The sequence below is a fragment of the Gobio gobio genome, assembly GCF_949357685.1.
Source record: "Gobio gobio genome assembly, chromosome: 3".
Lineage (NCBI taxonomy): Eukaryota > Metazoa > Chordata > Actinopteri > Cypriniformes > Gobionidae > Gobio > Gobio gobio.
In genome coordinates, this window is record NC_137099.1 from 39,321,638 (window position 1) to 39,349,443 (window position 27,806).

At 39.1% G+C, this 27,806-nt stretch overlaps 2 protein-coding genes across 2 annotated transcripts; one reads left to right on the forward strand and one right to left on the reverse strand.

The window, feature by feature from the left end:
* Window positions 1-227: 227 nt before the first annotated feature.
* Window positions 228-2,681, reverse strand: LOC307124163 (serine/threonine-protein kinase pim-3-like; the record flags this gene model as incomplete). The annotated part of the gene is made up of 8 exons (XM_079813211.1): window positions 228-319; window positions 429-608; window positions 751-1,123; window positions 1,286-1,336; window positions 1,457-1,539; window positions 1,714-1,995; window positions 2,093-2,293; window positions 2,666-2,681. 8 exons carry the CDS (start codon window positions 2,679-2,681, stop codon window positions 228-230), a joined length of 1,278 nt encoding a protein of 425 aa, XP_079669337.1.
* Window positions 2,682-18,021: 15,340 nt separating this feature from the next.
* On the forward strand, window positions 18,022-26,889 carry mmaa (metabolism of cobalamin associated A). The gene is made up of 7 exons (XM_079811687.1): window positions 18,022-18,169; window positions 19,033-19,455; window positions 19,556-19,678; window positions 20,025-20,195; window positions 20,300-20,385; window positions 21,331-21,480; window positions 26,204-26,889. The coding sequence occupies exons 2-7, from the start codon at window positions 19,062-19,064 to the stop codon at window positions 26,489-26,491; spliced, it is 1,212 nt and encodes a 403-aa protein (XP_079667813.1). The 5' UTR covers window positions 18,022-18,169; window positions 19,033-19,061; the 3' UTR covers window positions 26,492-26,889.
* Window positions 26,890-27,806: the final 917 nt, after the last annotated feature.

Below are 27,806 nucleotides of genomic sequence, written 5' to 3' on the forward strand. Positions count from 1 at the left end.
CTGGCGGATCTCTAACCCATCGGGGCTCTGGTTTCACCTGGTGCTGCCTCCAGCATCCACATAGAAAGACCCTACCTCCTCTTTTCTGTAGGTGCACAGTCAGGAAGCCATCTCTGCCGTCCTCCTGGTCACCCTATACAAATAATTAAAACCGTTATCTAGACTGACCCTAATAATTCAATCCAACTCATGACTGCTGTGCTTCAGATAAGTGTAATGCCACCTGTTCAGTGTAACCAGGGATGATGCTCAATGTCGTCTAAGCTGGGACGGTCTGCCTCCGCTGCACTAAGACACCAGCTAACCAACTGACGGCACTCTGTTACACACAACACAGTACTTGCCTTCAGCAACACAACAGAACAAACTTCTCTGTCTGGCCATGGTTTTTGTATGGTTTTTCTATCTGAATGTTTGCTATCGCTTACCTGTAGACAGCTCTCTAGGGAAGTGCAGTCTGCTTTTGGAGGTGACCCTCCACGCAGCTCTGAAGGGTAAAAAACCGCACAGGATTTTGTAGAGAGTCACCCCCACTGACCAAACAGTAGCCGGTCCGGCATGATAGAGGTGTTGACGAAACCACTCCGGAGGGGCGTACTGAAGAGTGCCTGAAAACCCAAGAAGACCAAAAAACACTCATTGAAAAGGTTCCCGTCCAAACGTTTTCCTTTTGGTTCACAAAATATCCATGTATAAGAACATCACACAGAGTGATGTAGTGAGATCTTTCCTTCTGTAATGCAAACCAACCTGCAAACGATTTGTAGGCTGAGTCCTTTAGGAGGTCTCCACACCCAAAGTCCAGCAGCTTGATGTCATGTGAAGCTGTGGAAATCAGGATGTTCTGTGGCTTGACGTCCCGGTGCAGGACCCCGCGGCTCTCACAGTGTTTCAGCGCAGTGATGAGCTGCACCAGCACTTTCTTGGCCAGGCTCTCATCAAGAGGGCTGTTCTCCTCACTGAAACTCTGGAGATCTTGACAAGGAACAGGCCGCTCCAGGATCATGGTGTAGTGCGTGGGATAGTCAAACCACTCCACAAGCTGCAGGACATTGGGGCTGGCAGGGGCTGAATTGACCTGGGTCATCAATGCGACCTCCAGTGGCAGCAGACCCTGGCCTTCCTGTAGTGACAAATGCTGCATTAAATCCAGGGCTTAATGCGGATGTGTGTGTGTGTGTGTGTGTGTGTGTGTGTGTGTGTGTGTGTGTGTGTGTGTGTGTGTGTGTGTGTGTGTGTAAACCAATAGGATGTGAAACAACAAAGGATTCAAGGTGGTACTTACAACTTTCAGCCTCTTGTGTGTCCTGCCTTTAGAGACATACTTGATAGCAACCTGTAGACGCAAACCACAGTAAATCACACCTGCCTCCCTGTGACATATGTCATTTACTAATATCAATTCTGAGAACATTTCTAAAGGTTGTTTGAATGAAGAGGGAAGAAAATGTCTTACTGGAAATCCATCAGACCTGGCGGTCCCAGCATACACAGAGCCAAATCCGCCACGCCCCAGCAATGGGCCCTTCGCATATGCTTCTGCAACATATAAGATCACAAGAAATGTCTTGAGAAAGACTTATTGCAGTATCTCAATCTATAAAAGAATGCTACTTTAATGCAGATTTTACATCAAAGATCTTGAGAATATTTTACAATGGCAAATCAATTAATAATTGAAAAATAACTTCTTTAATATGAGTCTATTCTGACCTGTGCGGGACCGTTTGGCAGGTCTCTTATATGCGGTGGATGGGCTCCCATCATCTGGGGCTTGCTGGCTGTCGCTCTGCCTCTTCCTCTTCCTGTTAGCCTGATCTTTTGACACAGGCGAGGCCAACTTGGAAGGCAGCGGTGCTAAATAGCCAGGTAGCTCTTGTGTCAGTGGCTGGGTTGGGTTTAGCAGAGGTTCCAGATCATGGTCACCACAGCCCTGTGTCCCAACCTCCTGACTAGCCGTCTGGATAAAAGCAGCACTCTTGGATCTGGAGCGACCTGAGGATGAAATATTTCATACATCAAATATACTTAAAAGAATCTAGTTATGTAAGAATAGGCTAGGCTTACTTCTTTAATGTAAGCTTATTCTGACCTGTGCGGGGCCGTTTGGCAGAGGTGGATGGGCTCCCATCATCTGGGGCTTGCTGGCTGTCGCTCTGCCTCTTCCTGTTAGCCTGATCTTTTGACACAGACAAGGCCAACTCGGAGGGCAGAGGCGCTAAATAGCCAGGTAGCTCCTCCTGACTAGCCGTCTGGGTGAAAGCTGCACTCTTGGATCTGGAGCGGCCTGAGGCTGAAATATTTTTTTTATATATTAGTCACATTATATTTATAATTAATAATCAATTGTCAGTGGTCACAACAAATAATTGTAAAATTAGCCTTTATTTTTCAACTTTCTATTGCGTCTTGCATTTAATTAGCAGTTTTCTAATTGTGACAAGGAAAAAATAATAATTCACAAATTTTGTTTTGATTTTTTTTTAAAGACAAAAAAAATGTTTCATTTACAATGAATATATGTGATCATTTAGCTATGCAATATTTGGGTTTAAATGGCTTAACTTGCACACATTTCTACACATGAATTAAGTCAAACTATGCACAACATCAAACCGTAACAACATAACGTACCAATAAACAACTGAATAATTAAAACACTCACCTAGTCCTTCACCCATGCGAGCCATTGAAATCTCCTCCAAACTCCAACAAGAATAAATAAATAAAAAAAAATAAAAAAAATGAAACTCTCCCCAGAGAGTTTTAAACAAAAACAAACAATCGAAACTATTTCCAAAATAACTCGTTCATATAAAACTCAAAGAATATAACATTTAAATAAAATAGCCTTCAAAAAATACAAGTTTCCTCTCGGAAATCCTCCAAACTCCTTCAAAATTCACAATTTCACCACAGAAAATACTCTCGAGTCTCTGAAGTCGCCTCGCATCCAAACCAACAGATATCGATGGGTTCGAGTGTTTATCATTCAAATTTCATTAGACGCGTCGCTATGGTAACTAAATATCGAATCAAATCGTGAGTAACTTAGCTTCAGCACGAGCACAATCTTGACTTTTTCCTTTAACATTCGTGAGATGTTAAACAATTTTGACGTTAAATTGTTTTGTGTGTTTTTTTTTATATATATATATATATATAATGTGATTTTTAGGAATGTGATCTTGTGATTTTTATGTTGGATAACCTACTGAAAGTTTTTATGTCTGCTTATGGACATCGACACACATCGATTATTTGTTTATACAGAACCTATTTCCTAGATGTTTTATTATATAAATGAATAATTATTATAATTCGTGGAATTGCATTTAATTTCCAAAATATTATTCATAGCCCAGGCTAATGGAGAATACTCGTGTGTTTATTGCAGTTGACCTTACCACTTCGCAGGACACTTTCAAATTGCTCTCAAAAGGCATTAAGGGAGGATATCAGAGATTCTGTTATTATAAGCTATATTATTATTTCTAATAATTAATTAGCTTTTATCGCATAACCATCATTGGCAAGAGGCCAATCAGCTTTCAGTATCTTCATGCGTCATCAAACCTGTTAGCAGTTGAGGGTGGTGAGGTGAAACTTTCACATTTATCCAAAATATCGATGAAATCCAAATTAATAAAGCATCTCGAAAAGAAAAAAAGTCCATATATGAATTTAGTTTAATAAATGAGTGAAGGATGACGTTCCCCCGCAGCAATTATAGGTGAGTAACGTTAGATCAGATGGGATCATAACAAGCACTATTCGGACAGGATTAGTTTCTTAATAAATGTTATAAATAGATTAATAAATAAAGTTATGAACACATGAAGTTATTGCTATTTATGTAAATATATAGCAGCTTAATTCAATTGTGATTTCATGTGCCGTTTGGTAGGGGCATTACGCAAAGTCATGTGATCTGAATACAAACGACATCACGTATTAATTTACGTTAGTTAGGGGACAAATTAGCTACTACCTGCTCATTAAAAGCTCATATCGGCAACTTTAATTTGATATCAAAAAACATAATTTAACGTCGCAACTGTTCATCGAATGAAAAAGGAAAAAGTCAAGATTGTGCTCGCGCTGCTGTACTCGAGCGCATGATCGTCAGGTGTGCATATGCGCATAATGCGACTTTTAGTTGCCATACTATGGCGACGCGTGAAATGAATTTGGACTGGATATAAATACACTCAAACCCATCGATATCTGTTGGTTGAGAGACGAGGCGACTTTAGAGACTTTTGGAGAGTATTTTCCTTGCAGAGATTGTGATTTTTGAAGGAGTTCGGAGGATATTTTCTTGTTTTAGAGTTTTTGTTTGGAGTTCTTTTCTTTGAAAGAGACACATTTTATTGTTCTTTTCTTATTTTAGAAAGAGTTTTATTTGATATATTCTTGGCATTTCTGAGGAGAGTTTTATTTTTTAATTCTTTTTTTTATTTTTGTATTTTCTTGTTGAAGTTTGGATTTTCAATGGCTCGCATGGGAGAAAGACGAGGACGAAAGGTGAGTGTTTTAATTGTTTTATTTGTTTATTATTGGTATATTATGGATTGATTTTGTGCATTGTTTGATTTAACTTAATTGATGTAAAGAAATGTGTGCAACTTAAGCCATTTAAACCCATTTTTTTCACAGCTAAATGATCACATGTATTATATTCCTTGTAAATTAAACAAACTGCAAGCCTTTTTTCTTAAATCAAAATTCAAAATGTTCTTGCCACTATTATAATGCAATTATACAATTATAAGTTGCTCAACTGCAATTAAAGACCTTGTTTATGTTAAGATTATGTTAAAAAGAATTTAACATAATTTGACGTTGATTATTGATTATAAATGTATAATTACTAATAGAACCTTTAAGTATATTTGATGTATGAAATATTTCATCCTCAGGTCGCTCCAGATCCAAGAGTGCTGCTTTTATCCAGACGGCTAGTCAGGAGGTTGGGACACAGGGCTGTGGTGACCATGATCTGGAACCTCTGCTAAACCCAACCCAGCCACTGACACAAGAGCTACCTGGCTATTTAGCACCGCTGCCTTCCAAGTTGGCCTCGTCTGTGTCAAAAGATCAGGCTAACAGGAAGAGGAAGAGGCAGAGCGACAGCCAGCAAGCCCCAGATGATGGGAGCCCATCCACCGCATATAAGAGACCTGCCAAACGGTCCCGCACAGGTCAGAATAGACTCATATTAAAGAAGTTATTTTTCAATTATTAATTGATTTGCCATTGTAAAATATTCTCAAGATCTTTGATGTAAAATCTGCATTAAAGTAGCATTCTTTTATAGATTGAGATACTGCAATAAGTCTTTCTCAAGACATTTCTTGTGATCTTATATGTTGCAGAAGCATATGCGAAGGGCCCATTGCTGGGGCGTGGCGGATTTGGCTCTGTGTATGCTGGGACCGCCAGGTCTGATGGATTTCCAGTAAGACATTTTCTTCCCTCTTCATTCAAACAACCTTTAGAAATGTTCTCAGAATTGATATTAGTAAATGACATATGTCACAGTGAGGCAGGTGTGATTTACTGTGGTTTGCGTCTACAGGTTGCTATCAAGTTTGTCTCTAAAGGCAGGACACACAAGAGGCTGAAAGTTGTAAGTAGCTACCACCGTGAATCTGTTGTTGTTTCACATCCTATTGGTTTGCACCATAGACCGTAAAAAAATATGTACGACGCGACTTCATTGACTTCCGCTGACCAGAGTTGAAGCTTTCGGAGGCTGCACACGGCGCTGACATCTTGGGACCGAGTCTGCGCAGTAGAGATCAGGAAGTAGAGGCGCGATTATCAAAAGCCCGCCCACATTCTCACATATGCAGAACAATTCATTATATTGGTGTGAAATAAACAGTTATGGAAATGTAGAAATGAAAGCTAAAGCTCCAATCTCCTCCCAAAAATCCCGAAAAAAGTCTGTTAGTGCCTTAGTGACTACTTCACTCAGAGAAGCCGTCAGTCTCAGCTGTCAATCATGACGTCACATCCCCCGTTTTTATAACATCAAATAACGAACTAAAACTAAACTTATTTAAAAAACGAACACTTGAAATGAAATCATCGTGATAAAAACTGCCTGATATGACAGAAACCATCTTTAGGAAACAATTATTTCAAGTGTAATTTAATTGTTTAGTGTGTCTCGCGTCCATTCTAATACATGGAGAGGTGGGGTTTAGGAGCTATACTGAGACCAACCACCGGGGGGGCGATCATGGCGTGGAGGCTTCAGTTTCTGAGAGGAGTGCTACAGTCTTGGTTTGCACACACACACACACACACACACATCCGCATTCAGCCTGGACGTAATAATAATAATTAATCTATGTTAAAACGGCAGTGTCTGTCAACATTCATGGGCGGGGCCTGTGGCTGATGAGACGTCACACCAGCCCCATGGCTGAAAACAGGTAGTTGGGAGACACTGCTTATGATTTATGGGGATTAAAAAAAAGGAGTTGGTGGATTTTTACCACTATAGGGTGGTTGTGTACACACACTGCCAACACACATTTATGTCCAAATTTTGCATAATAGGTCCCCTTTAAGATTTTTTTTAATGCTCAGAACAATAAGAAAATCAGGTGGCGATACACGCATAGAATGCAAATCATCACCAAAAAATAATAATCACAATAATCAACATCTTGTATGAAAAGGTAGTTTTCCACATGGAACTGGGGAACTGACCACCTTATTATCGTTAACTAAAACTAAAACCACTGTTAAAGGGTCATGAAACCCTAAACCAAATTTTCTGAGATTTTAACAGAAGTATGTGTGTTGTACATCATGGAAGGCAATGTTACCATCTGTTAGTTTTGAATGTGGGAGAAAACGAGTTAATTTTAAACCTTTTTGCTCTATTTTCAACCTGGTTTAAATTCATCTTCATGTCAACGTCATAGGCTGTGACGTTTTCTCATACTATAGTACGGCGATGACTCATCCATGACTCATAATTATTCATGAGACTGCGTGTCTTTGTCCAATGAGAATTATGACAGCACACGTTGATATGCATTTTCCTCTGACTGGCGCTCCCAGGAGAATGGTCCCTGCACCCCCAGACAGTCCAGCTGGTATGGCGCCTATTCGGCAGAGCGGAGCTCTGCCTCTTTGCAACAAAAGAGAACGCCCGCTGCCCGACGTTTCTGTCCAAAAGCGAGGATGCGCTGTCCCAACCTTGGCCCAGCCTCCCGCAGTATGCTTTCCCGCCGATTTCCCTATTGACCCAGGTCATAGCGAAAATCAGGGAGACGCGCCGCCCGGTGCTCCTTATAGCGCCGCGCTGGGAGAACCAGATTTGGTACCCAGAGCTGGTGAAGCTGTCGCACTCACCCCCCTGGCCAGTTCCGCTGAGAGCAGACCTCCTCTCTCAAGCAGGAGGGTCAGTTTGGCATCCCCATCCAGAGCGATGGTCTCTGCATGTATGGGTGACCAACGGATACCCGTTGACCTGCCCGAAGGGGTTATGAACACGATTTCACACTCTAGAGCCCCCTCGACGAGGCGGTTATATAGTTCTAAGTGGTCGGTGTTCACTGAGTGGTGTGTTTCCAAGGGATTGGATCCACAGCAATGTGGGGTCCAGCGGGTGCTCTCCTTCCTCCAGGAGCTGTTGGAACTGGGCAGGTCCCCTTCCACGCTCAAAGTGTATGTAGCGGCTATAGCAGCGTTCGCTCAGACGACGCTAGGCAGCACGCTAGGAAGGAACGAGCTCATCATCCGTTTCCTCAGAGGAGCCAGACGGATGAATCCCCCGCGGCCCCCATCGGTTCCTATTTGGGATCTGGCCTTGGTCCTAGAGGCCATGAAGCTCATCCTTTCGAACCGCTCGAGACTGTGGAACCAGGGTTCCTTTCGCTAAAAACCGCGTTCCTGATAGCTCTGGCTTCAGTAAAACGCGTGGGGGATCTACACGCGCTCTCAGTGAGCCCGACGTGTATGGAGTTCGGCCCAAATGACTCCAAGGTCATTCTTAGGCCGAGGCATGGTTATGTCCCCAAAGCGATAGGCACTCCCTTCAGGGCGCATATTGTCTCCCTCTCGGCTCTGCCAGCACCCGACGAGGGGGACGGTGGCAATGTCCTCTGCCCTGTCAGGGCATTGAGGGTTTACGTCACACGCTCCGCCGCCTTCAGGCGTTCTGAGCAGCTATTTGTTTCGTTTGGAGGGCACACTAAAGGTCTCGCCTCCTCGAAACAGACCCTGTCCAGGTGGATAGTGGACGCGATTGCAGTAGCTTACGCTTCCAAAAACCTGCAGTGCCCGCTAGGTGTCAGAGCACACTCCACTAGAGGCATGGCCTCTTCGTGGGCTTGGGCCAGAGGGATTTCCATCCACGATATCTGTATGGCGGCAGGCTGGGCCTCCCCGTCTACGTTCGTGAGATTTTACAATCTGGAAGTTCCTGCCTTACAGGCGAAAGTGTTATCAGTTCAATAAGGCTGTTGGTTCTGCCCAGTGATTCTGCGCAGACATAGCTCACATACTGGTAGTAAGTTCGGTACGAGGCTTATGTAAATTTGAAGGAGCCCGGAGGTGCCGTTCCCTCATTTACGAAAAGAGCTGTTGTGAGTTTGAAGGTGACCGGCGGTGCCGTTACCTCACTCATATGACAAGATATTGTGAATTTGAAGGCGACCGGCGTTGCCGTTCCCTCATTCATGAGACAAGGTGTGGTAAATTTGAAGGCGACCGGCAGGTGCCGTTCCCTCATTCATAAGACAGGGTGTTGTAACCACCCGTTGTAACCACCCGTCAGTTCAAACGAAGTGTCTGTATATGTGGTGGCCCGTTTTCCTTACCGGCCACCCTGCCCGAGCAGTGTTATGGTCCCCGGTTCCCTGGGATACATATGCTGTACGCGAGGCGCGCACGGCGTTGACAATGTGTTCCCGATGCGTAAGGAACTTACGCAATACGAGAGAACCTCTCGTAAGAGAACGATACTCGGTTACTTAACGTAACCTCGGTTCTCTCTAGAAGAGGGAACGAGTATTGCGTTCCTTGCCGTGCGCCCCGCGGGCTTTTACGCTTCAGAACTACGAAAACCGAATATGCAGCCCGTGAGCCCTGCTTATATACACGTGGCCACGCCCCACCTGTAGGCAAATGAAGCCAGGTGGGCGCAAAGCGCCCTCATTGGTCGCCACGTCACGCGGGCTCACCGATAGGCTGCTGATAGCTGGAATAGCCTGCTATGGTCTGCCAGGCTGCCGCACTGCGTTGACAATGTTACAAAATTAAGGATAATTTTGGGTTTTTCAGAAATCTCGAAGAAAGAATACTTTCCCGATGCGTAAGGAACTTACGCAATACTCGTTCCCTCTTCTAGAGAGAACCGAGGTTACGTTAAGTAACCGAGTATTGGTTTCATGACCCTTTAAAAAAACTTTTTTTATTTCTGCTAGTTGACAAGGCAACATTTCTCATTTTCTTTTATATTAAATTGAAAATCGAAATCTAAAATCGAAATAAACTAAAACCATAAAAAAATAAAAACTGTATAAACATCAACACAACAAAACTAAAACTAATAAGACTACAGATCAAAGCAGAAAATATGAAAATAAAATTAATTAAAAATATGAACAAAATATATAATAGTATCAATATCGGTATTAAAGGGATAGTTCACCCAAAAATGAAAATGATCCCATGATTTACTCCCCCTCAAGCCATCCTAGGTGTATATGACATCCTTCTTTCAGTCGGATACAATCTGAGTTATATTACAAAATGTCCTGGCTCTTTCAAGCATTAAAATGGCAGTGAATGGGAGCCCAAAATTTGAAGCCCAAAAAAGTGTATCCATACATTATAAAAGTAATCCACACGGCTCCGGGGGGTTAATAAAGGCCTTCTGAAGCGAATCGATGGGTTTGTGTAAGAAAAATATTAATATTTAAAACCGTATAAAGTAAAATATCTAGCTTCCGGCAGACCGCCTTCCATATTCAACTTACGAAGAAAGATTTTCTTTCTTTTTCTTTTTCTGAACCTATAGCAGAAACATTGAAACCTCGTTCCGTGTACCAGCGGCTTTGACGCGATTATCTGGTCAACTGACTCGTAACATGTGCAATATCTCACTGCCTCCCGAGTGTCCGAACTCACACAGTGTACGCCCGCCTTAAAGGTCCCATGGCATGAAAACTCATAAAATGATTTTTTTTTTAACATTAATATGAGTTCCCCTAGCCTGTATATGGTCCCCAAGTGGCTAGAAATTGTGATAAGTGTAAACCGAGTTCTGGCTGTCCTGCTCTGCCTTAGAGAAAATGAGAGCTCAGACGAGCCGATCTGGAATCTTCCCTATATGCCGTCATATGGGGAAAGGTTACCTGCCCTTCCTCTGCTTTTGCCAGAGAATTTGGAGAAAATGGATTTTGTTTATTTTACTCGCGATGTCAGCACAGGCTTTAACGATATGGATTCGACAGCACCGCCACAAACAGTGAGTAACAGTGTTCATTAATACCTGATCTGTGATCAGTGATTTCTGATGTGTAGCTAATCATTCAAGTTCACACAGACTTTCTTTCTAAATCGTTTATGCATCCGTGAATCAAGCCAGTGACTAAACGGTTTTTTTTTTCAAAACTTGGATGCCCCCAATATTAAATATGTTAAATGAATGAATTGGACACTAAATAGAATAAATTATTATTATAAAACATTGTACATTAATGTACACTATTGTAATGTTGCTGTGGGACAATGTGAGAGACACCTATCAAATTCAATACATTACTGTAAATATTATCAGTAGACCTACTATAGTGTAAATATTGTGTAAATATTATCAGTAGACCTACTATAGTGTAAATATTGTGTAAATATTATCAGTAGACCTACTATAGTGTAAATATTGTGTAAATATTATCAGTAGACCTACTATAGTGTAAATATTGTGTAAATATTATCAGTACTACTCCTTTTGGTAGCGGAGCTCACGTTATCTCCTGAGTTTTTAGCCACTAATTCTGTGGCGGCATGTGATGATGTGAGGCTTCATTAGATTAGAATTACTTGCCACCGACGTAGAGAGACTCTTTATTCATGTGCATAAGTCGCATTTAACATAAACACCTTTCACCTCAACGAGGGAAAATTAGCGCTTATACTTCCAGTTTGCGAAAGCTACATTTGAAGTCGTCGGACTTGGTGTGTGTGACTGTGCATATGCATGTGCTTGTCTGTCATAGGTGTGTGTGTGTGTGTGTGTGTGTGTGTGTGTGTGTGTGTGTGTGTGTGTGTGTGTGTGTGTGTGTGTGTGTGTGTGTGTGTGAACTCAACCTATGAACCTCAACCTTGTCTCCCACCCACCAATCATCATCAGTGTACCACCCATAGACGGTACCACCTGACCCACCCACCCTCCAACACGCATAGCATGCACACACACACACACACACACACACACACACACACACACACACACACACACACACACACACACACACACACACACACACACACACACACACACACACACACACACACACACACACCAACCAGAGAAAGAAAAACTTTGCAAGTCCTACTGACAGAGAGCCTGTTCGAAAGAAAACCGCTTCAGTGAGCTCAATTATAGTAACGCCGCATTTTATTCTCAGTAACGCTAATGGCGTTGTAACAGGAGAAACAGTAATTTGTTTGATTACTCGTTACTGAAAAAAATAATTCCGTTAGTAACGCCGTTTATCTATAACGCCGTTATTCCCATCACTGTAGATTAGCAATCAAAGAACACTCTCTTTATACAGGGAGTGCAGAATTATTAGGCACGTTGATTTTCTGATCATATTTTTTTTCCAGGCACATTTGACCATTTCCAAACCACAGTAATCCTAATAACTACTATTGATTTAGTATTTAATAATGTATAAGTGATATATAATTGTTCATGAAGGCTGGAAATGAAAATCACCTTATATTCAGGTGTGCAGAATTATTAGGCATGTTTTCTTTTACACATAAATTGAGCCAAAAAAGAGATTTAACTCAGACTGAAAAGTCAAAAAGTATTAAATGCCCATGAGAAGGATGCAATACTAATGCAATACTAGACATTGCAGTTAAGGCGTGACCATTGGACAGTGAAATGCTCGTTGGGTCAGCAGGGTCAGACAAAAACATGTGGCGGAGAAAAGACACCTGTTAACTGCAAAAGAATTAAGAATTAAGGTGAAGAATTAAGGGTGAAACCATCAGGAACCCTTTAGTCTCCAGCGCCACCATTTTCCAAAGCTGCAACCTACCTGGAGTCTCCAGAAGTGCAAGGTGTCAGGATCTCAGAGACTTCAGTTAGGTAAAGAATCCTAAAAAATGACCCCCACTAGATAAGAATCACAAGCTGAAGTGTTGTAAAATACATGAAGAAGGTTTTTTTATAGGCTTTATGGACAGATAGGTTGAGAGTGACTCTTGAAGGACCAGCACCACATCCTCTAGTACCACTGTTTGAAGAATTCATCTTCCAGAATCTGGCAGTACGTTTTGGGAGTTCATTTTAGTCCATCTCTGCAAAACGGACTTCAGGATGGACTAAAATGAATGCCTAATAATTCTGCACACCTGAATATAAGGTGATTTTCATTTCCAGCCTTCATGAACAATTATATATCACTTATATATTATTAAATACTAAATCAATAGTAGTTATTAGGATTACTGTGGTTTGGAATTGTTCAAATGTGCCTGGAAAAAAAATATGATCAGAAAATCAACGTGCCTAATAATTCTGCACTCCCTGTAATGTTCGGAGCTGTGAATCACACGTCACGAGTGTATCTGCACACACATCTGCACAACAAGCCCAATCGGCTGTTATAACGAATGGCGCTGTTATGCTGAACAACGTGGCTCTTACTGTATTCATATCGATGTTGTGTTTGCTGTTAGTTGTGGTGAAAGCATTTCGTGAGAGAAAACGCGTTGCAATGACGAGATCACTGCATTCACGCGATCAACAGACTGTCTATGTACTCAATCATCATCACTGCAGCTTTTCATGTGATAGGAAAAGATCTAAAAATAATGCTATAATCAACACTTTCATGAACAACACTTTTTTCCTCTCGACAGCATTAATGGTAAAAAAATATATAGTAAAAGTATTCGAGAGGGGTTCCACATGTTACAAAGTTCGTAGAATAAGGAGGAAGACGACAGGGTCAGCGTCACTGGGACTCGTGTTTATGCAGAACTCTCAGATACAAAGAAAATAAACTTGCGCTCTCAACAACTCAGTACAATAAAACTTTCTCAGCTATCTTTCTCCAGTTCTAAGGTCTCTCTGGTCCACATGCAGTCCGTCTCTCTCTCTAGCAGCGCTTGCAAACCTCGCTAAACCACGCCCCCTCCGCCACATAATCTAATACTCATTTCAAATGCACAGATGTCAGCCAATCACAACAGTGGCCGTTTTCACTGAAGTCTCACATCAGACACGCCCCTTGAAACAGAGCATTCAAGCCAGAGGACTAATATCAGGATAGAAAAATGCCTTTTATTTCTAAATTATGACATTTTATGATGTAAAAATCATACTAACAATATAAGTACACCTCAGGAAACATTATAAAATAATAAAAAAATCCACGCCTTGGAACCTTTAAGACTGGGGTGTCCATGATAGGGAGCGTCAATAAAAAAAGTGAAAAAGAAATGAACTATGGACAATAACCTATGTACACATGCCTAGGCAGCAATACCCCAAGATGCAAATATTGATCCATCAACTCTGGTTCCAGATGCTATCAGAGCTTTCCAGCCTCGCAAGACGCAAAGAACTGGAGGGATGGAGAGGCCACTCGTGTAAACCTGACAGATGCTAAGCTAACTAAAGAGCACACATCCGTAACTGGGTGCTCTTGTCTCCACAACTTATTAATGACCTAAAACAAAAAGGTTTATTGTCTAAATCATGTTTATTGTATACACACAATACAGAACAGATTTGACTTGGCATTTTTTACATCTACAAAAGCATATATGACATTGTAACAAGGTTAGTGTTAAGGGACGGAGGAGGTGGGAACCGGTGAACGTTTAATGTAACACTTTAATTATAAAATAAACAACAAAGTGAAAATAAAGCAGCAGATCTTCACGGACGACTTTCGCACGTTAATATAATAGAAACACAATATAACCAGTCCAGGCCTGGTCCTCTCTCCTCTACTGTCGTCACTCCTCCTTTTATCCTCCTGGAGCTCTTTTGTGACACCCCTGAGGCTCCTTTCCCACATCTCTCAGCCCTGCCCTCCTTGCCACAGACACATACAAAAAACATACATTGTTTTAAAAAACTTGAATTAGAAATTCTCATAGTTTTCAGATGTTTTCATTACTTGTCATCTCTAAACACTTTTTGTTGATCTTGGGTGCCTTAAACCAGCTGTGGAGAAGGAACCTGTCAAGAAGAATCCTCTCCTCAAGATCGGGATGCAGGCAGACATTAATCAAATGGCTGCATTCTGTGCAGAAAGATGGGAGAGGTGTTTGACTGTTACCTTAAACTTCCTTTACACCTGCTCACTTTTATATCATATTATTCTAAGCTGCACAATTTAGAAAAATTCCAGCATGGCCATCTTTTATATAGCCACAAGGCTCAGTTCTTGTTTTTTTTGTATTCCTACAGCTTGTCCTTGATGGTGTCCAGCTCGTTGTAGTCGCACAAAATAGCCGATGTGGTCCTGAAAATAGTCAGCAGCAGTACTCCCTTGTGCCTGGTGGAAAAAGATTTGTACGTTTGAATTGCTAAAGCAGGATTTCTCTGCATCCATTAGCATGTGCAACACAACACTAGTGTTAAAGTCCCAAACTACAGCTAAAATGCATACCACTAAGCGTGTTGTATGGTGTTTCATACATACAGGTCTCCACAGCCCAAATCAATTAGTGTCACATCCAGGGTGTCTGTGTTCTCTTACAAGCTCTCCAGTTTGATGACTCTATGGGGAACTCTGTGGCTACAGCATTTGCTCTGAAAAGACAAAGAGATTGTTGCAGGGCGAGGGTCGCTGCTGGACCACAATATATTATAAATAACATACATTTCCTCAAATTGTTGTCAGGCAGCTTGTCTATTGAAAAATTATTTTCAGTCTATGATTAGCATAAATATAAAATTAAAAACAGATACTGAGAGGAGACAGAGAGCAGTCTACTTACAATGTTAATATAGTCCATGTTTTTCTGTTTCCCTGGCAAATTTCAGTGCCACCTAATCAACAAAACAAAAAAAAGATTTGTCATCTCATTCAAGTTAATAATCCTCAACAGACAAGTACATTTTTGTGAATGTATATACATAGACATTAATATGTAGCAGCTAAAACAGGTTTCCAGAAGATTTTGGAGTTTCTGTGGGTATTTTGGCCCATTCATCCATTTGTTAGGTAAGGCACTGATGTTGGGTGAGATGGCCTGGTGAATGGCCTCCAAGTGATCAAGGGCTTAGGCCAGGGATTTCTTTAAGAACTTTGCAACAAGCGTCTTAACCGTAATCTCCCACAATAAACAGAATATAATGGACCACTGACTTTTAAAGCGCACAGTGGAAGTGATGAAAAAAATATGAAAACTTTGGTGTTTATTCAGTTTTATTTTTGACAATACACACAGTTTCACGTCATACTTTCAACAGGCTTATTTCCATCGCTAAAAATGCAATTAACATGAAATCATCCATCGTGTTTGACCTGTTTTGATCCCTTAATTTTTTCAGGGCTAAATGGTTACTAAGGACTTTGTTGCAATGCATAACAGAACTTAAGGGAACTCTCAAGTAATTACGGGAAAATAATTAAGGACAAAATTGCCTTTAAATTCCTTAAGTGGAATCTTAGTGTTTTTCTTGCAACGGTTTACTAAGGGTACCCTTAACCTTAGAACTAATGGTTTTCTTAACTTAAGGGCTTTCATGCAACCGGACCCTGAACCCCTGACTCCACCTCAGCCCTCCAAGACCAGGACTCCACCTCGACTCTCCAACTCTTTGGCTCCACCTGGGTTTGTCGTTCCCTCAGCTACTCTTTGATCCCTCTGGCTCCATCGAGTTCCCTTGTCCCTCCGGCACCACCTTGGTCAGTCATCACCCTGGCTTTGCAACGGCCTTCGGGCATCTGTTGCAAAACTGTGACCGTAGTAATGAATTTACTTTTATGTACAGAAATCCTATTGATTATATTATGTTTATGTACAGAATTTCAAGAGGTGATACATCAAAGGAGCTCCTAGAAGGTCCCGCCTCAGAGTCCTGCTCCACCTTTTGGCTATCCTCCACTTTTTCACTCTGAGCTTAGCCACCCTCACCAGCTCTTATAGGCAAGAAAATTAGAACAGGCCAGCCTCCTCCAAAACCTCCTTTTCTTTCTCATTCTCTTCTCTCTCACCTCCCTATCTCCTTCATCTTCCTCACCAATATCAGCATGCCTCCCATCCAGCCAATGATGCAACAATACAAGCAAATAAAATAAATGAAAAAAGGACTTGCTGAATTTTTTTTACTACATAACTAATTATGGTTAAGTAAATAAATAATATTACGAATGTATTTTTTTTGATGGTTTATAAACGGGGGGGGGGGGGTTAAATAGTTAAATTGTGTTAATGTTACAATTTTGAATATCTATTTGCCTCATCCTCGCTCTCTCTTTTTGGCTTATTGAAAACTGGCCATTAGATGATTATTGGTTGTATTTTTCTCTCACGGCCACATGAGGGCAGCAGACATCTTATGGTATCTGGACATTGTCTGACTTTTTATATTAAAATAATAAAAGCTGTTACAACTTAGAAACTATAACAAGATAATGTGTTGGTATAAATAATACATAAATTACATTCATTCATTATTATTTATTTTAATATTATTTTATATGATGTTCATTCTTAAAAAGAAATTATATTAAATCATAGGATTTGATGGATATGTAGGATTTGTTTTTCAGTAAAATTACTGAATTAAGAGTCTTGTTATAATAAATAAATATAGGCTATCATAAAACATCAGTGGTAGCCTTATACCTGCTATTCCATCACTGCAGAGATAAATATGTAAAGTTGTTTATGGGGTACTTATTTACCACTCAAAATACTTTAATCACTCTTACATTATAAGCTGAGCTCTTGTTGAATAAATCACAGCAAATACAAAATATTTGTAAACCATTATAGTTTAATGTCACTTCAGATAATCTGTGTCACTGTATCCTAGCTCCATGCAGACTCTTATGAGCTGAGCAAATGATCCTTCAGGATTGCTCAAATCGAAGTGTTTACACAATGCAAGCTCAAAGTGGTTGATTGATTGTTATGACAAACTCAGAATGTGGTTGAAGTGAAAGAATCTCAAAATGTTTTGATAGCTTTACTGCGCTACAGTTTCTGATATTTGATAAAGTTTTTCTTGCAGTTTCTCATGAAACAGACATTTATGATTTTGTCTCTTTGTAAAAACAATTTTCTGTATATTGAGGTTGAGACAGGAGTCATATAATCATTGTATAATATGAACCATTACAGCAGTGACCAATTATAGTTGGCTTGTGTTTAATCTTTGCATAGCCTGCACAAACTACAGTTATTATGGCCCTCTTCCAATGATTGTAGTAATTTCTGGAGCATCTGATGTATTTAATTAGAAAATAATAATTAAATACATCAGATAAACACATTAATAATAACATTAACAAACTATAATCTTTTTACAATATGAAAAAATACTTTTACAACCTAGTTGTTTTTGTTGGTTTGATAAAGTTGATACAACTCTAACACATAAAAATAATAATAATAATAATATTACAATAATTACAGCTTTCCATTACAAACATTTAATCACAGCTGACTATAACTGGGCTGCTGTCACAAATTATTCAAAGACAACATAATCATCTATTTATGTTTATTTAAAGAAGATGTTTCATACCGACGCGAATAGGGACTTTTATTTTGAAGAGAGATACTTTTATTTTAAAGAACATTGACGTCCCTCACTTTAAACGACCTCGGTGTCAACTGGTTTTGGGAATCCATGAGAAACATGACTAAAGATTTCCCTTATTAAGCAATCTGTCTAAATTACGATAAACAGACGGTTTCAGAAAACTTGGTAAGATTTGATCGATGCTGTTTTCCATTCCAGGTTGTCAGTTAAGTTACTTGTCTTGTCTGATTTCTATGATCGGTCTGAAATGTATTATGAACTGATGTGATCTACTGTAACTTAAGTGTCTAATAACAGTGATCAGCTGTTCCGGGATAATATATATGATCTTGGTTACTACAGTTTTTGTTAGTACTGTAAAATCATCATGAGCTAATATTGCATTTCCACATTGCCATAAGCTTTCAGAATCTATCATTTTGATTTAATATCTGTATGTCTGTGGTGGCTAATACCAAATTACCACAATGTTATTATAGCAAGCTTCTGTAGTAACTATGAAAATGTTAGTCAATTAAAACGTTTCTCTTAAACTTATGCTCTATAAATATATCAGTAGCTACAGGCATTTGGTCCCCAACTAGCCTAATGAATGACAGCTTAATTCAGGCTAAATTTACAATTCTGTTGCTTGCATAATTAATTAATTAATTAATATTTTTTTTTATTAATTATTTTTTGTGGTTTGTTTATTTATAGAGAATAATAGTAATAACAGAATATAATACAAACAGTTTTAAACTATTTCTCATATTTTGTTTACAATGTTACCTTGTAGAAAAGTAGCTCGTATGATATAGTTACTTAATTTCGCCTCCTTTCAATGACCATTTATTGAAAAAAAATAATAATAAATAAATATTTTTTTTTTAGTTTCAAGCTCTATTTTGTATATTCTTTATGGAAATAATATTTTTCATAGACCATTCTTTCCGTGGTAAATTTTAATAAGGCTGTAATGTTCACCAATTGTAAGAAGGTTTACATTTGAAAGCTATTCACGTAGGTATTCTTTGCTGTTTTTACAGAATAAGTTCTACTCAAAAGGAAAAGGAAGATGGGTCCGACTACAGTTTATCCTCTTCTTCATCATGTTGCTGCTCTTTTTCCTATACACAGTACAATGGCTTTAAGACATTCCCTTTGTAAGCGTACTGTAAAACTGTGCTATGCCTCCCTCTGCACCCTCCAACAGACGAGATCTGTTTCAGCAGAGACGGCCATAAGCCATCACATTTCAAACTTGAGTGACAGGGAGAAAAGACTACTGACCAAGCTTTATGATGGACTTATCGGGGGTCAAAGGGCAGCTCTCGCTGAATCTATAACCCTTGTTGAAACCCAGCATCCGAGGAAGAAAGAGTTAGCCCAGGTTCTGCTTCAACGAGTGCTGGCCTTCCGTCAGGAGCAGGAGAGACGCAATGGTGAAAAGCCAGCGGCCTTCAGAGTTGGTCAGTAAGGTGATGTGAACTCTAGGAGTGAAACTGAACCTTGATGCTGTTGCACAAATGCCCTCAATCCTCAATAACCTCTCTGTACATGTGACTTCAGGACTGTCTGGTCCCCCTGGTGCTGGAAAATCTTCATTCATTGAGGTTATTGGAAAGATGCTGACAGGAAGAGGACATAAAGTGTCCGTTCTGGCTGTGGATCCTTCCTCATGCACAACTGGAGGTGAACAGACACTTAAATATCCGAAAGACATTTACCTAGAGATGATGGTGCCAACTTTATCTTGGTGCTATGGATATTTGCTTGTTTAATCTGCACAAATTCAGTACATACATTTCTCACTTTAGTAAGAGGGTTTTTTGTGAGTACTACTAATAATTTTCATCATATTTTCAAGACAATTATGTAATTTTCACACAAACAACAATTCCTGTGATGGCACAGCTGAATTTTCAGCATCATTACTCCAGTCTTCAGAGTCGCATGATCCTTCATAAATCATTCTTGTTTAGGCTGTATATATGTATATATTTTTTATAATCCTAAACATTGCTAACCTTTTATGCAGGGTCACTGATGGGAGACAAAACACGAATGACAGAGCTCTCCAGAGACATGAACGCTTACATCCGACCATCTCCCACATCAGGAACCCTCGGTGGTGTGACGAGAACCACCAATGAAGCCATAGTCCTCTGTGAGGGTGCAGGCTATGACATTGTATTAGTGGAAACTGTAGGTAAGCCACTGTTCCAGGTTTTCATAGTATTTTCAATTCTGCGAAATGCTCATCTTAAAAACATTGGTGCATTCAAAGTAACTAAAGTTTAAATGTTTACACAGGTGTTGGTCAGTCTGAGTTTGCTGTGGCTGACATGGTCGATATGTTTGTTCTGCTGATCCCACCAGCAGGGGGCGATGAACTACAGGTATGCACACATCCTTTATCTGATCCCTAAACCATAAAACAGTGGTTCTCGACCCACTGGGGGCACTCGGTAAACTTCCAAGGGGGCCTCATGATGACTTAAAATTATTTTAATTAAATTACATTTTTATTTTTCATTTAAATTCAATTTAATTTGAATTAATTTTAAGTGTTATTTATAGAAATGGTAAGTATTCTAATAAAAGATGTGTAAATTAATACAATCTTATAGTTCCCCCAAAAATGAAAATTCTGTCATTAATTACTGACCTTTGTTCATCTTCGGAACACAAATGAAGATATTTTGATGAAATTCAGGAGCTTTCTGACCCCACATAGACTGCAATGTTATTACCACTTTCAAGGCCCAGAAAGGTATTAAAGACATTGTTAAAATGTGACTCCAGGGGTTCAACCTTAATGTTATGAAGCAACGAGAATACTTTTTGTGCACAAAAAACAATAAAAAAAGAAATAAAAAAACGACTTCATTCAACACTTTCTTCTCTTCGGTGTTACTCTCCTAAGCTGTTCACATAGTAAACACAGTGCAGTGCTTCCGGGTTCTACGTCAGAGCGCCTGACAAGAAATAGACATGGACTATTTTAATTATTTCTTTTAATTTACTTCCTTTCTGGGCCTTGAAAGTGGTAATAACGTTGCAGTCTATTTGGGGTCAGAAAGCTCTCGGATTTCATAAAAAATATCTTAACTGTTCCGAAGATGAACAAAGTTCATAAGGGTTTAGAACGACATGAGGGTGAGTAATTAATGACAACATTTTCATTTTTGGGTGAACTAACCCTTTAAAACTCCATTGGCATTTATAATTAGAATTGGCGTCAAAAAGGTGAAGAACCACTGCCATTGAACATTCTTATATTTTGAAGATTTTAATTTGTAAACAGTTTTGCTGAAATTGGATTAAATTGTATTTTCAAAAAGGGAATCAAAAGAGGAATTATTGAGATGGCTGACTTGGTGGTGGTTACAAAATCAGATGGTGAATTGGTTGTTCCAGCACGGAAGATACAGGCAGAATACACAAGTGCCCTGAAGTTACTTCGAAAGAAGTCCAAAGTCTGGAAACCAAAGGTGTGTGACTTTATAATCATGTTTTACATACCTATCTTGCACATATACTACAAAAAAACACAATATGTTCTCATTGGTCAGCCGCTTCGAACGCGTGTTTATGAAATGTCACGGCCCTTACCACAACAGCAAGTTTCAAAACACTACTTCTAACTACTCGCTGGTTATTAAACAGTTCACACTTTCCAATTTTTTATTTATTAATATGAAGCACAGTGAAAACTAGACACAAAACAGAAACAACAAAACACAGTTTTACACACAACATCACTAAAGACACAAAAACTAATAAAGGAATATACAAAATATTAACATGTTTGCCTAAATTATGTTAACATAATTTACTGTGTTTATGTCAGGGGCACTAACATCAATTCACGTCTCGCCATTCTGTTTGCGCTAACACTTCCAGGTTAAGAAAGGAAATCAGGAAGAGTCACATGACATCCAATTTAGACAACTGGGAGTACAACAATAATAAAATACAATACCAACAAAATTATGAAATTGGCACACATACACAGAATTACACATTTAAATGATAAACTAAATAAATATTAGCCCCTGAAATCACCAATATGTCATACATAACCCACAGCTGAACTACCAGCGTCAGCTACGCTACTACTTGCGTAAGTCAACCAGGCCTCCACTTTTTTTGCGTATACCTTGGGCGGGAAATATTTAAATGAGGAATTTGGTGATGCGTACGTTCCCGTAAGAAAACTCAAGACTACACTTGAGGCATTTCAGGGAGTTCAGAAAAGTGCTTACTGATTTAGAGAATAACTCCATTTGAAGTGGACTTTGTGCTTTGTAACTTTACAAATCATTGTCATGCTCAACAGCAACATTACACACTAAAATAAAGTAGAACATAAAAAAAGCATAATAGGTCCTCTTTAAAGAAAATGGCCGTTAAAGATTGTTTTAGTTCATTTCAGAACAGACATCCAGCAGATTTTAGGAGATTTTGAAGGGAAAATTTGGGTAAATACACGTATACATTACATTTCAAAAGTTTTAAGGGTATATAACACACACAAGTTTCTGCCAATCTCATGTTAATCTTTGAGTACCTATAGAGTAGTATTATATCCTTCATATTTCCGAAGAGTCTTTAGTTTTATCATATTTATAAAAGACAGATGCGCTGTACCGATTCTTTCTGAAAACAACCGAACACATGGAGGCGTGCAGTGGGCGGAGCTAAAGAGTCATGAGCACACACACTCAATATATAATGGCATTATCCCTGGATAACTTTCGATTCACTATACGTTCGTGTTGTTTAAATTATATGCACTTGCACGGCGATCGTGCAATTTCACTCACCGCCTGCGGTTTCGACTCATGAACGGGAACAAATAAACACACTCTCTTCATCTTTCCTTCACAACCAAAAACACACTTCTTTAGTGACATTGTTTATTTTGTGGTCTAAAAACAAAATAACAGCGCTGCCGACGGCTTCTGTAACCCAAACGAAGCTCTCTTGCTCTCGCTCTGATTGGTGTGTGCACACACTCATCTGGGAGAAGTGCCCATACAAGAAATCCGCCCTTTATGACGTCATACAGGACCATACTCAAAAAAAATGTTCCGAAACTTGTTCGAATCCTGAAGGAGTGTATTTGGCACAGAAATACTCCATTTATACATCCAACATGGTTTTTTTATTTATTTAATTTTGGTCATGTTTAGCATGAGAATCCAACTCGTTAACAAAATAAGTCAGAATGCATGAAATAGCATTAACCCCCCCCCCCCCCCCCTTTAAGGGTAATAAAAATAATAATAATACTTTAATTTAGCAAGTATGTACTAAACTTTCCTTAAAAAAATGTATCACGGTTTCCACAAAAGTATTAAGAAACTGTATTAAACTGTTGTCAACAATGAAAAATATGATAAATGTTTCTTAAGCACATAAAACCTTTTGAAGGATCATGTGACACTGAAGACTGGAGTAATGACGCTGAAATTCAGCTTTGGCTTCACATGAATAAATAAAACTTTAAAATATATTAAAATAGAATACGGTTATTTTAAAATATTATAATATTTCACAATTTCAGTGCTTTTACTGTATTTAAAGCTAATAAATGCAGACTTGGGTGAGCATAAGAGGCTTCTTTCGAAAACATTAAAGGGTACCTATTATTCCCCTTTTTACAAGATGTAATATAAGTCTCAGGTGTCCCCAGAGTGTGTCTGTGACGTTTCAGATCAAAATTCCTAATAGATCATTTGATATACCATTTTGAAAATGGCACTTTTTGGGTTTGAGAAAAATTAGCTGTTTTGTGTGTGTCTTCTTTAAATGCAAATGAGCTGCTGCTCCCCACAGCAGCAGTTCTTCATCATCCTGAAATATTATCATCTGCATGCGTTTTAAAGCCATATCACTCTCAACCTTACAGTCTATGCTCTCAATTTGAGCACACTCTACGCATGCGCACAGAGAGCTGGATGTCGGTCCGTCCGTGAGTAGGCTATTAAACTAGACAAGTTCTCTTTCATGTGTTATTGCGATTAAACTGTCAAATACACACAAGGTTATGTCAGAAACACACAAAGTTCACATGAAAACAGTTGGTTATGTCTGTGCACATGCAGCAAGTACATAAATCCTGTGTGTATATTAGATCTGTGTATTAAAGTGAGAGCAGTGTAATGCACAGTACCTACTAGGGTTGGGTACTGAACTCTGTACTTTTAAGGGCCGAGTACCGATTCATGTTAAATCAATGGGTACCTGAGAACGCTGGAAATCTGGTGATATAGACTAGTGTCTGTGAATATTAAACAGCAAAAAGACGAGCGGTTTACCTCACACACACACACTCACTCAGAATCGCGCGTGAAGTCGCATGTTTCCATCTCTGCCGTCTCATACGAGGACATGAACGTCATCTCCAGAGCCACTGAGATTCATCTTTATGAGCATTTTACCGTTTCATTTGAGAAAAACTATTTCTGTAACATAGAATGTCATAAACATAGAAACTCAAAGGTCTTCACGGCAACCTGTCAAAATAAAAGTTTGGCTTAACTTGACAAATATATTACTGTTGTACAGTAGAATTTAGATACGTCTCAATGTAATAATAATACTAACACTAAAACACTAAAACTTAAATTTTTAAGTAGTGAATAAAAACATTTCTTCATGTTTTAATTTTAACCATATAAAGCTCAGTTGTGCAGCACTTTGTTTGACAAAAAAAGTTGAATTAAATTAAAAGATAAATTAAATCAATGTCTTGTGTCTTCATTTGATTATCAGAAAAAACATAACACATCATTTGTGGGAAATATTTTCATAGAAATTAAATTAAAAATAAATAATAATATGGTTGTTTTTATGAATTAAATTAAGTACCTAGTAGCCTACTATTTACTAGTAAATATTACAGTAAACAAACATCACAGACAATGGCAGACAGCGACCAGGGCAGCTCTGGCATAATGTCAATAACACCTCTATAAATGACTTACAGGTTCTTATTGATGTAAACTTCCATAAAGTACAGAAAAAAGGTACCGAATTTTAGGTAGTACCGAATTTTTTAAATGTGAACGGTACCCAACCCTAGTACCTACTGCTATATCTGCTGTTAATATGTTAATATGAATCAAAGAACAAAAGATAAACAGAAAATCACTCACTGCTCTTGACTGAATAACTTTAGTAGCTTTATTAAGAACACATTTCTTACTTAATGCTGCTGTTAAATGCTATGGCGAGAAGATAAACATGACAGACTTTGTACAGCTCTCTGAGGGCGGGGTCTATGCTAATACAGCAGTGTCCATCAACACTCGTGGGTGGGGACTGTGAAATATGACGTCACTTTGCCAGGAATCTGCAAACGGCTTGTTCTGAGACACTGCTTATGATTTATGGGGATAAATAAAAAGGAGTGGGTGGATTTTTACCATTATAGGGTGGTTTTGTACACACACTGCCAACACACATTTATGTTCAAACATCATGTAAAAGTGAATTTTGCATAATAGGTGCCCTTTAAAAATCTTACCGACCCCAAAGAATTAAATAGTAGTGTATATAGCCCTGTCTTTATTTTATCACTTTTCCTTCTTCTCCTCCCTCCCATATAAGAATTATTTGCGTGTTAAAGGCATTTTTTGATGTATCTTCATTCTCTGTTCAAAAGAGCTGTCCTGTCCAGTGGAGTAGTCTGTGTTTTCATTTCCCATCATGCTCTGCTCTGCGTTGTCAAGTCTTTCCTCTTTGTCCCCTCACCCCCAGTATTACTTCTACCCACAGGGCACAGAGCCAACATAGGCAGCCCTTTTGAATGGCCAAATGCTGCCTCATGCATTTCACTGATTAGAGGCCACCCACATGGATGAGAACCGCTAAAGCCTTTTGTCTCCTCTCAGCAGCATGATTTCTGAGCTCCATCCTTGTACTGGAGAATGCGACAGACATATTGATTTTTTTTTCTGCCCTCCTAAAGACTTTATAGTATATAGGTCTTTCACTGAAACCAATGATTGAGTGACATGTAGGCGAACACCCCTTGCATTTCTGCCTTCTGGCTGCTCATGTGTAAAGCAACTGCCTGCTTCCATTCTCTCTTACTTTCTTCCTCTGCTTGTTATTTGTATCTTTCTATGTAATCCATAGTTATCTACATCTAAACCAACACATTTTATACTCTCCCCCCTCTCCCTCATTCCCATATGTGGTCAGGTGGTCCGCATATCTTCTGAGACAGGGCAGGGTGTGCCTGAGCTGTGGGATACCATGCTACAGTTCCGGGATGCAATGCTGAGCGGCGGGGAGCTCCGAGCCCGACGGCAAGCTCAGCAGAAGGTGTGGTTGTGGAATCTGATCCAGGAGAACGCTCTACGCCACTTCCAGCAGCATCCAGCGGTGCGTGCCGAGCTCCCGGAGCTGGAACGAAGGGTCACGTGTGGAGATATCTCACCCGGTCTTGCTGCTGACCTTCTTATGAAAGTCTTCACCTCCACACCATGATTGAAGGCCCTTCCATGGGAAACTATAAGCCAAGGTGTATTGGAAAGGAAATAATGGGAAGATTGAGTCTTACAACCTTCGATTTGTAATTATTGTGTTTCATCTGGTTTTAAAGGATTGTAATAACTGATGACATTTGATAATTATTATAGGTGAGATAACTGTTGTTCTTTGTCTCTGTATTATCTTGCAAAGCTGGTTAAATTGTATTTAAAGAAAAATAAATTAAATGATTAAAAATTGTTACACCATACGATTTGAAATTCGTTACTTTTACAGCACTCAACAATAAAAGTTTATTTTCTTCTGGCCCATTCGGGACATTGACAAATTTGTATTATATTTTTACTTGCCTGCAAACTTTTACACTGATCACATAAAATAAATACATTTATTCGAAAAACAGTTTTCTTAGTACAGTAATATATTATAAAAAATATCATACAATTCTTTTAGCTGTACCATATTGTTATCCTTTAATTTTTCGTTGAACATTTCCTTTACAAAAACAAATGTATTTTTTTCCTGAAAAGCTATAATATATATTGACCTGTTTGGTTAATATTTTTAATAAAATTTTTCACCATTAAAAATCTATTATAGCATCCAGGTATTATACGGGGTCACATATTTAAATGAGAAGACTTTGCAACAGTCATGTTCAATACATTCCAGAAAACTTGATGTTTAAACACCATGAAATCAAACATTTTTATTGCCGTATGTAAATTATTTATCATTGCACTATTATTTTCTCAAAAAAAGTTCAGCATTTTTTTCCTTCTTTTTTTGAGACAGTTTCACTCCGAGAAGAAAAAATTATCACAACTCCCATTTCATGGCAACTTTATGTTTGATAAGAAGGTGTATAATAGAGAGATCTGTTATCTGTTCTTGGAGGAAAAAGCATGCTCTCGGAAGGACCTTTGACTTTTCCTGCACTATATTGTTTTATATTCATGTAGCTATAACATTTAAATCGAAGCCCTATATACTGTACATAGTTGCTATGAAAACTACTAGCATTACTTTGATTGTTAAATGTTTCTCTATCTGCTGATGTTCACCTTTTATTAGTCTTGGGGTATTTGTTCCGAATCATCCAGAAGCAGACCAGAGTTATTTTTACATCTACATTCTCTGCAAGTCAGGGATATTGCTGATATTACATCAGAGCTCCAGTACTTGGAATTTAAATGAGCTCATACAGTAGAACATTTTCCAGTAGTTGATGTTCTCTTGGGCTGACACTAGATGGACCTGTAGACCTGGAGAGCTCTTTGTCCATTATGTAAATAAGCTCCTCTGCATGCCA

Excerpts from the sequence above, each read along its gene's own strand:
- mmaa (XM_079811687.1), top strand. The coding sequence starts at position 19,062 with ATGGGTCCGACTACAGTTTATCCTCTTCTTCATCATGTTGCTGCTCTT. Across the intron at positions 20,386-21,330 it reads CAGGGGGCGATGAACTACAG|GGAATCAAAAGAGGAATTAT; the intron begins GTATGCACACAT and ends ATTTTCAAAAAG. Across the intron at positions 21,481-26,203 it reads CCAAAGTCTGGAAACCAAAG|GTGGTCCGCATATCTTCTGA; the intron begins GTGTGTGACTTT and ends ATATGTGGTCAG.